The 11171-nt window shown below is 38.6% G+C and overlaps 1 protein-coding gene across 1 annotated transcript; it reads left to right on the top strand.

Annotated features, from left to right (window-relative positions):
- The first annotated feature begins 5911 nt into the window (after positions 1-5911).
- LOC126990067 (neogenin-like) lies at positions 5912-8585 on the top strand. The gene is made up of 3 exons (XM_050848631.1): positions 5912-6062; positions 7275-7462; positions 8297-8585. Exons 1-3 carry the CDS (start codon positions 5963-5965, stop codon positions 8462-8464), a joined length of 456 nt encoding a protein of 151 aa, XP_050704588.1. The 5' UTR covers positions 5912-5962; the 3' UTR covers positions 8465-8585.
- Positions 8586-11171: the final 2586 nt, after the last annotated feature.

Raw genomic sequence — 11171 nt, 5'->3', positions numbered from 1 at the left:
CAAACGGCTGAGGATTATTTTACTAAAAATCCAATATACTATTGAAAAATCAGCTTGAATGTATCACAACAGTTGATTTTCACGAATTTACGAGGTAGGAATGCGCAGGTGCCACATCTATCAAAATTCACGCTTTTTTGATGGACAGATGAAATGAAAGACTATACCACTACTAATACAACCTCCACTACTATCAGCACTACTACTATGAAATTACACTGTAAAGGCAGTCAGATATACATTTTTGTCAAATGTTGTTTTATTATTAGTAACCGAAAACATATTCGTCAGCATGTTTCTTCGTTAGTTTGTTTGTCATCAGTGTGTGTGTGTGTGTGTGTGTGTGTGTGTTTAATTATTTTATGTGTATTATTATTATTTATTATTATTATTATTATATTATTATTATTATTATTATCACATCATCATCATCATCATCATCATCATCATCATCATCATCATCATCATCATCATCATCATTATTATTATTATTATTATTATTATTATTATTATTATTATTATTATTATTATTATTATTATTACTATTATTATTATTATTACTACTACTACTGCTACTACTGCTACTACTACTACTATTACTACATTATTATTATTATTATTATTTTATTTTTATTCTCATCATTACGATCATTATTACCATCCTTACCATTGCTGCCATGACCACCTCATCCTATACGTTCCTTTATTTTTCTAACTATGCTTCAATGGTATTTATTAATGATCGTTTTCCGTCCAGCAGATGCTCGTGGCATAAGGACAGTCAAACACACAGGCAGAAGAGTAGAGGTCAGTTACCATCGGAAGTGAACTGAACATTCAAGAGTAGACACAAGGCTTTAATCCTTCCTCAAGCTCCTATGGCAAACGGATTGATTAAATCACTGAACGCAAGCAGCCTAGTAAAGAGCCAACAGGTTTTCTGTTGCCTGATAGTCCATGTTTCCAAGTTACTACTACTACTACTACTGCTACTACTATTATTATTATTATTATTATTATTATTATTATTATTGCTACTAATATTACTACTACTGTACTACTACTACTACTACTTTTTTTTTTTACAGAAAAGGACACAGTTCAAGGGCGTGAAAAAATACAATAATGGAAAAAAAAGCCCGCTATTACTGCTCCCGAATAGAGTACATAGGAGTGGCCAAAAAGAGAGGTCAATTTCGGGAGGAGAGGAATCCTGATACCCTCCTCTTGAAAGAGTTCAAGTCGTAGGCAGAAGAAAATACAGATGAAGGAAGATTGTTCCAGAGTTTACCAGCGTGAGGGATGGAAAAGTGAAGATGCTGGTTAAGTCTTGCATAAGGGGTTTGGGGAGTATAGGGATGAGCATGAGTAGAAAGTCGCTTGCAGCGGGTACGCGGGAGGTGGGTGGGGAAGAGGCATGCAGTTAGCAAGTTCAGAAGAGCAGTCAGCGTGGAAATGTCGATAGAAGATAGAAAGAGAGGCAACATCGCGACGGACTTTAAGAGGTTGAAGACTATCAGTAAGAGGAGGAGAGCTGATGAGACGAAGAGCCTTACTAATTAGGGCCGTGTTCTTAAGGCTGGATTCACACGAGCCACTTTTTAGTGGTCAGTGGCCGCCACAAAATAATGGTCAAAATAGAACACACACATCTCTGTGGGTGCATGCACACGGGCCACTTTTTTGTGGTCACCACAAAACAGTGGCGAGTTGTGGCGGGCGGAACCATTTTCCGACCACGCCACTGTGACCGGCCACAGTGACCAGGGATAGTTTTAGACCCTTCTTTTCTTGTATTAAATCAACTCTTTTATCACTCATTAATTACTCCATAAATGATCTCACCGTCTCGTATCCCTGGTAGCGTGATCCGGCTTAAGTTGTTATTGGAGACTGGTGTTCGGGGATAAACAAGGGAAAAAGTATATATACATTTATTTAAAATTAAATGAAAGTAATTGCCTTACGCAATATTCTATGCTCAGACGATCATAACACTGGCATATTCAGCAATGGATGCAACATATGACAAACGACATGTCTTAACCATAATACTACAATATGTGCTCAGTTGTTGCCAATAATAATAACACTCGTCGTTCCACAAGCAGTGGTTTGTATCTCTCTGCTTACATCACAATCATTATGTACTCTCTTCACAAAATCCTAATAACACATTCCTGTAGTATAATCTACTACAAGTCATGGAAACACATTATTTTACCACACCCAGTGGTTTTACCTTTTTTACATCGCAAACAAATAATCACAATCCTGTCCCACTCACAATCCTACTTCACATCTCCTACATTATAATCTCCAGGACAATACAGTCGGTTTCCCTTAGATTCTCGAATTTCTACTCACGATTAAGATCACAACAGCCATCCTCGGCTGAGTGAGTAGCAGGTCTGCTTGAGGCGAGAACCAAGCTCGGTCTACTCATACCACTGATTTATAGGCCACATTTTTGTTTGATTGAGGCGGACTTACATCCGTGACTCGCCTTTAATTTTCTACATAACCAGTGGCCAATACTTCCTGTCACACCCATTTGCTCGCTCATTATGTTGTATTGTTTACTTCTCCTGCTATTCGTGAGTCAGTCTTAAGACACTCTCACAGTGATTTTTCTGTTAAATTATTGGCTCATAACATGTCGCCACGACTGACGTCACGGTCATGACGTCACGGGTCAGAGTATTTTTCAATTGTTGTTCACACTTTCTGACCAAGCCCACTGGGTCTCTGTTTTATGTATCTGAGTATGGTTATCTGTTGTCATTTACCCGTGTTGTTTCCCCTCGTTTTTACTTGAGATGTTTACACTGTTATAATTTATATGTCACCCTTCTTGTTAGTGTTTGTCCTGTCAGATGTTTACACAGTTGTATATCTCTCATTCCTCTCTGGGTATCTGTTTTTCTTTATCCTCGTTGTTTCCCCTCTTTTGTACTTGAGATGTTTACACTGTACTGTTATGGCTATTCCTCTTGTTTGTTCGTTTTCTGGTTCCTGACATAGATACCGTTGTTTTCAAATGGCAGCGTACACGGAAGGCCACTATGGGTGGCCACCACCCTGCCACCCGCCGCTTTCCCTCTGTCCTGACACTTGAACACATGGATTTTAACTGTCATAATTATGTATAAGTATGACCTTCACGCATAACTTGTGTTCAGGATATAATGGATAAGCTCTTATTATGCTTTCAGAACTAATGTTTCATTTCGTTTCACAGTTTTGCATATTAATTGATTCTGGTATGGATTTATTACTGAATGTGGTAGTTTTATTTACAAGGTAGTAGAAAGGGGAAAATGTTATGTAACCGCAAAGACTGCTAAATTATGTCAATAAATTACATCTAATGTGACTTAATATTCTTCATGTTCAGATCTTATTTTAAAATTACAAGTCTCTCTTCTACTGGCTTTTACTTCTCATGTTGATGTCCTGCCGGTGTTAGTTACGTGGACCATCTGCAGGTACCGACAACGCCATATACTCGTCGTGCTGAGCGAGTCCACTTAACACACCGTGGGCCAGACCAATCTGCCATAAGACTTCTGGCCAGACTCACCGTTACATAGAACATAAGAACATAAGAACGCAGGAGTTCACAAGAGGCCGGTAGGCCTGCAGAGCAGCTCCTTTGACCCTCAGCTCCCGTGTATCTAGCCCCACCTAATATCGCTGTCCATGAATTTATCTAGTCTATTTTGAATATGACAATTGTATTGGCACTCACCACATGACTGCCCTGAAAGCTATTCCACTCATCCACCACCCTGTTAGTAAACCAATTTTGCATATGTCCGTTATGAACTACGCTACCAAGATACGTGAAACTTTCTGAGATCTCAACGTCCTCTCTACACGCATGAACAGACTGTACTGTGTCATCCAGCGCTTCCAAACACTTACTGTACTTGGTCTTGGCCCAGGAGACCTGAAGTCCCAAGGGCTTCGCCTCCTCGTGCAGTGCCTTGAGAGCCATCACCAAAACCTCAGCGACTCCGCCAAGATTACTTCATCATCGGCAAAAACAGCACAGCTGGCCCTGCCCTGCCTAGGCAGCTTGAACAGGCTGAGTCATCGTGACCCGCCCCGCGCCTAGGTCACGTGACGAACTAGGAAAACGCGTCAACAGCTTCCCTATAGCAAATAATATAAAATAACTTGTCGCGAATCTAAACCGCGACACTTATTTTCTTATGTTGTGGCAACACTGGTGTTTGGAAGCAGAGAATGAGCTCTCCAAGATTCAAGCTTTTTCTGTAATAATTAGGACACCAGCATGAAAGCCTTGCAAAATCAAGCAAAACGGAACTTTTTAAAAAATCTGTTTATATTACAGTTTTTGCTGAAACCTGCTTTGAAAGTAGTGCATCAGTCTCGCATTTGTCGGAACTTATCAAAAAACATTAGGGCATCAATCATCTCATAGCATCCACTATTTGATCTCTGGGGGACACTGGCTTTGGCTTCCAGTGTAAAGCTCCGCCCTCAACCTCTGGTCTTGAACGCTATCACCACTGACCTGACCACCCTTTTTATAGCGGCGGGCATCCACCCAAGGTCTTGAACCACCCCAGACAAAATGCAGCAGTCATTTGAGGGTGGAGTGTAATATTCTGGAAGTGGACCCAAACACCTGGCCGCCCTAGTGTTGGGGGTGGGTGGGGGGGCTATCGAGATGCTTGACTCCCTAATGTTTTTGATGAATTCCGTCAAATGCGAGACTGATGCACCCAAAGCAGGCACTCAGCAAATACTATAATACAAACAGAATTTTTCTGAAGAGTTTACTTCTGCTTGATTTCACAGCCTGACTTTCATGCAGAAAAGAATTTTAAAGAGGAGAACCTTGCATCGATCATTTATTTCCTCTCGTTTACCAATAAATAAAACGACGAGAATGATCTGCTACATTTTTGTTAACAACAGTGTCACTCATTGTACTGAAGTGTAATTGCCACTAGCCCAGAGAAACAGGGAATCTACAATAATTGAAAAAATAGTTCAACCCATGGACTGGAACTCTGAATATACCTCACTGGGGGGAACTTAGTCTATTAACCCGTCCGCTGCGGTTGGCATGGCTTTAGATCTCACTGTTAGCCTAGTGGCATATATATATATATATATATATATATATATATATATATATATATATATATATATATATATATATATATATATATATATATATAGTCTCATGTCTTTCTCTGTCTCAGTGGTGGATAGTGGAGTGTTTCCCATGTGGTATTGGTGTGCTGGATATCCTCTCCCAAGGTGCAGGACTTTACATTTTCCTCATTGAATTGTAGCAGCCACTTTTTGTTCCACTCCTGTAGCCTAATGCGGTCTTCTGCTAGGAAATGCACAGTCAAGGGGTCAAATATGAGTTTCCCATTTCATTTCAACAGAGTAAATTTTAATGTAAGTGGAGTTTTTCCATGTCGAGAATATGCTAACAGCTCCTCATTTTCATTTTCCATTTCCATTTGCAGCAGTCACGGTCAACGGCACTGCCCATACACTCAGTCCACCCTGGCGGGGACCTCACCAATGGCCTCCATGAAAACAGGGTCCCAGACAAGCCAGTTGGTCTGAAGGGTGAGTGTTTCCCTCAGTGTTGTGATTTACATCCTCTGTCCCCTTCAAATTGTCCCTCCTACCTCCTTATCCATCACTTAATTCTTAATTCCCAACAAACAGTATATACCTAATATATGTGTTGTGCATAGAATTTAGGATAACTTACAGGTACAATACATTCGTATAATTTTGTTTTCATGGTACAAAATAGTCATGTTTGGAATCCATGATAAAACCTACATAGTGATCATGATGGTGGAGTCATTGTGTTATCTGTAGTGTCTTGTGGTCCATTACAGCCGTGGCGCTGACTGACCACATCAGGGTGTGCTGGCAGCCACCCGCACAGCACAATGTGATGCTGTGCGGCTACACCATTGCCTGGGACCGAGGCGTGGCGGACATCTACTCCAAGATCATGGACAGCAAGCAGTGCAGTTACATCATTGATAAGCTGGGTGTGTAAGATGATCATTTGTGCCTAATTCTCCATTTTCTGACCTAGTAGTATGCAGACCTGCAGTGTGATTCTCCACAAGACAGGAATTTTGAATTAGCCACTTCTACATTTGTGTTGAGACAAGAGAAGGTAAAGATTTTGTTAATCCGTCAAATGCGATTGGCGCGGATTTGCCTTCACTGTTAGTCTGGTAACCTTTCTCTGCCTCTCTGGTGGATAGTGGGGTGTTTCCCATGCGGTATTGGTGTGTTGGACTTTACATTTTTCTTCACTGAATTTTAGTAGAGACATTTTGATCCATTTCTATGGCTTGGTGAGGTCTTCTGGTAGGAAATCCACAGTCAGTGGGTTAAATGATGTCGTAGTTAACCATTTATTGAGTCGAGTTAAGATCACATTCACCCCCCCCCCAAAAAAAAAAAAAAAAAAAATTGATTATGGAGTCCATAACAAGTTTTCATTTAAGCTAAGTAAAGTGAAGGTAGAGATCTTGTTAAGTAGATCATAGTTAAACATTTATTGAGTCTGTTAACATTTCACACACACACACACACACACACACACACACACACACACACACACACACACACACACACACACACACACAGAAAAGTATTTACACAACATCATAAAAGTTAGCTCTCCATATTGTGAAGACCCTGGACCATGAGAGCAATTATTGAGGGAAAGGAGGTGGTATTCTAAGTTGCCATTTTCAGACTCATCATCGTTCAGGCTCGTTCTCTGTCTGCCCTGAACTCTCAGATATTTCCTGGTTTGTCATAATGTTAGTCAGGTTATTCATTGGTTATCCGTGACCTGTTATCTGTCATTCTACCTGTGTTATTCTACCTGTTGTCTGTTAGTCTATCTTATTTGTTATCTGTTCTGCCCAGCTTAACCCCTTGACTGCGGATTTCCTAGCAGCAGACCTCGCCAAGCTACAGGAATGGAACAAAAAGTGTCCGTGGCTACAATTCAATGAAGAAAAGTGTAGTCCTGCACCTTGGGAGGGGATATCCAGCATGCCAATACCACATGGGAAACACTCCACTATCCACCACAGACACAGAGAGAGAGACCTGGGACTATGCTGCCAGGCTACCAGTGAAGGCAAAATCCGTGCCAATCACTGTGGACGGGCTAAGGGTTGTGAAAAAATTGTTGTATTGTTACGATTAGGTCCATAACAAGTTCTCCGTCTCCTCAGAACCCAACATGGAATTTGTGATAAGCCTGCGAGCCTTCAACAACGTGGGTGACGGGCAACCGGTGTACCAGCAAGTCCGCACCCAGCCAGAGGAGGAGGAGGAGGTGTTAGCACCCACACTGGACCTGGCGGTGGGGGTGAAGGCCGTGGTGCTGCAGTGGGCGGACACCATGCTGAGCCAGAACCAGGTGATTTATTTATTTATTTTTATTATTATTATTATTATTATTATTATTATTATTATTATTATTATTATTATTATTATTATTATTATTATTATTATTATTTTTTTTTTTTTTTCAAGGGACGCAATTCAAGGTAAAAATATTAAACAACAATTAAAAGGCCACTAGATGCCGTTCCAAACACAAGCATGAAGAATGGGAGGTCAAAAGAGGTCAGTTTTGGGTAGTGTTGCTGGGCTGCTTCAGGGAGGGCAGTCATCAACTGGTAAATATATGTTTTATCTCATGTTCTTTGTGCACTGTGCCACAGACTTGCTACTTGCATCAACACAGCAGCGGAAAAGGAATACCTTGGTCATTGTCAAGGAACTTATTCACCACTTACACATTCTTGTTTCCCTGCACACACTTTCTTATTCACCTCATACCCACCTCTCCACATCCTTATTCGTAACTTGCATCCTTCTCCCTCCTACAAACAGCCCCTCATTCACCTCATATCTTCCTCTCTATATCCTTATCCATTACTTACTCATACTCTCGTCCCAGCAAACTCCCTTATTCACCTCACGTCCAGCTCACACATCCTTATTCATAACTCATGCATCTTCTTTTTCCTGCAAACAGTCCCTTATACACCTCATATCCTCCCTCATACATTCTTATCCTTTACTTACACATCCTCTTTTTCCTGCAAGCACTCCCTCACACCCTTCCTATCCTCCTGTCATTCATGTCTCATTTCACAAGCCAGTTCTTAATCCAGTGACCTTTCTTATGTTTTCCCTCCGTCCTTGTACCTGACTCCCTGTTAATACTGACCTTTGACTCCAGCAGTACAACAGCTGCACCACCTTCTCATCCTCATCCTCCAGCCGCTACGTCAACGCCACGGATGTGACCTGCCTCATTGACAGCCTCAAGCCATCAACAGTGTGTGAGTTTGCTGTGAAGACCATCAGGGTGAGACCACAGTGCTGGAAGCCTTCGTTCTTCTTTCAGTAAATATTCATTCAGTCCTGCAACACTTCTCAAGGAAATCCTGCACAGCTGAATCCTTCCTGTGATGAGGCACAGAGAAATTGTGACTCATAGGGTGAGCTATTACTAGTGTTTGAGATATTGATTTTTTCATTGACCTTTTGCAAATACTTAAAAATGAACCTTACATAATGGTATTAGAAACAGCACAGCATGGTTGACAATGATTTAATAAAATTGAGTTAATTTAAATCATTGATTTTTTTTCTGAGTAAAAGTATTCCATAGGTTAAATGGTGTGCTCCAAAGATGATAAAGTAAAACAACCTATTCATGTGCAATGATTCATTTATTCTCTTCAGAGTATATATAAAAAAAAAGATTCCTACATTATTATATCCTCCTGCGCTAATGTTGCCAACTTGCCATTTGTTTTTTACTAGGTAAAAAATCAGCCTCCTTTAGTCTATACTAACTTGGCCGTCAATGTATCATAATAGTAACCAAAGTTTGCAACCAAACCGTAACAGAATAGAAGTAGATATTCTTCTGTATGGTAATAATATAATATTTGTCATGAAAATGACAACTTCAGGCAACTCTATCTGTCCTAAACCTGCTCCTGTACCAACGACAAACAAGTACTGAACAAGTATGTATCTGGATCCTTGACTCTGCTCAGACTTACAGGCCTAAACTTAAACTTAAAGTAATCTATGGAAACTTTCAAGTCACTCACCAGTATATATATATATATATATATATATATATATATATATATATATATATATATATATATATATATATATATATATATATATATATATATATATATATATATATATATATATATATATATATATATATATATATATATATATATATATATATATATATATATATATATATATATATATATATATATATATATATATATATATATATATATATATATATATATATATATATATATATATATATATATATATATATATATATATATATAAGGAAGTTAAGGAAACTGAGAATCTGAGCGCTTTCGTGTATTACATCTTCAGGGAAAGATACAGGAGTGAAGAGTACAAGGGCTTATACAGAAAGAACAACATTGGTCTGGTTCATATATGGCAACTCCGCCTAATCCTTTAGTTTCCTATTTTTATTTAATGGTACAAAAATTTATCGACAATTTTTTAAAGTTTTAGTACATTGCATTTCACAGCAGACAAGTCAGTAGTAGAATAATACTTAAAAATAATCATAAGAATATAAGAAAGTAAAATATTAAATTGGTAAAATATATAGGCAGGATATCAGTTCGTCATCTGACATTTCAGAAATATGGGCGTCGAAATCTTTTAGGGACAAGTGAGGTCAGATGGTGATCCAAGGTGTGTCCTTTTGTGCGTGTGTATGTGTGTGTGTGTGTGTGTGTGTGTGTGTGTGTGTGTGTGTGTGTGTGTGTGTGTGTGTGTGTGTGTTTCACATTCGGAACATACCACAATTTTAGTAAATCAAATATCATTTTAACAGCCTTTGTGTATACAGTAACTTAGTGATCAATGTGGATTCTACAAAACATACATATAAACATATAAAACAAACAAATACAAATAAAATTATTAAATAAATAATGAATAAAAACCACGGAACAGAGAAATGGTGAAATGATATCCTGGTGCAGATGACAGTGGGAAAAGTTTGGGCGTACCTAATCAAGGGATTATAGAGGTCATAAAACGAAAAGCCTCTGAGGTCAAGTGAGCACCTTCTATACAGTTCACTGTTGAAACAGAAAACAATTCAAAGTTACCGTTCCTTGATGTACTTATCCAAAGAGTAGATAGGCAATTTAAATTTAGCGTTTATAGAAAACCCACAAACAATGAGTCTTATATTTACTATTATTCAGCCCACCCATTAAATGTAAAAATATCTGTTTTTTCTTCGATGTTTTTACGAGCATTACGGATTTGTAGCCCTGAGTTTTTGCATGAGGAAATTAAAACTATTTACAAGACAGCTACAAAACTAAAATATCCGACTCATGTGGTTGATAAATCTTTCAACATTGCCAAAAGAACTTTCAACAAAACTCTCCAATCAACCCCACCAAAGATAAAAAATGTTCTCGTTTTGCCGCCTGTGAAAATTTTACAAACATTCCTCAACTATGTAGACCATTTAATATAAACGTTGTGTTCAGTAACTCATATAACCTTAAAAAGATGCTCATAAAAAACTCACCTATCAGTTCTGACGCCTGTGTATATAAAATCCCGTGTAAGGAGTGTGATAAATTTTACATAGGCCAAACAGGAAAATCATTGGAAACAAGAATAAAACAACACAAATATAGTGTAAAAACGGCACAGGATTCCAATGCACTGTTCGTTCATTTATGAGACAACAACCATTGTATAGATTGGTCACAATGCGTCCTCCATAACAGCTTGTAAATCCTATATAAATAGAAATATCATAGAATCTGCACTGATAAAAAAACAAAGTTCTAACATCAAACAAAGTAGCGGCATATACAAGTTAGATTGCTTAATGATTGAAAATATCTTTAATACGTTCCTAATGTAAAAAAAACGGTTACTCAATGCAAAACACACACACACACACACACACACACATATGCACCTCACATTCTAATACACACATACAGACTTACCTACAAACTGACACACCTGGGATCAACACCTGACCTCACTTGACCTCAGGC

Source organism: Eriocheir sinensis, unplaced genomic scaffold (assembly GCF_024679095.1).
Source record: "Eriocheir sinensis breed Jianghai 21 unplaced genomic scaffold, ASM2467909v1 Scaffold144, whole genome shotgun sequence".
NCBI lineage: Eukaryota > Metazoa > Arthropoda > Malacostraca > Decapoda > Varunidae > Eriocheir > Eriocheir sinensis.
Note: the sequence above shows the minus strand (reverse complement) of the source record. Positions and strands in the feature narration are given on the sequence as shown.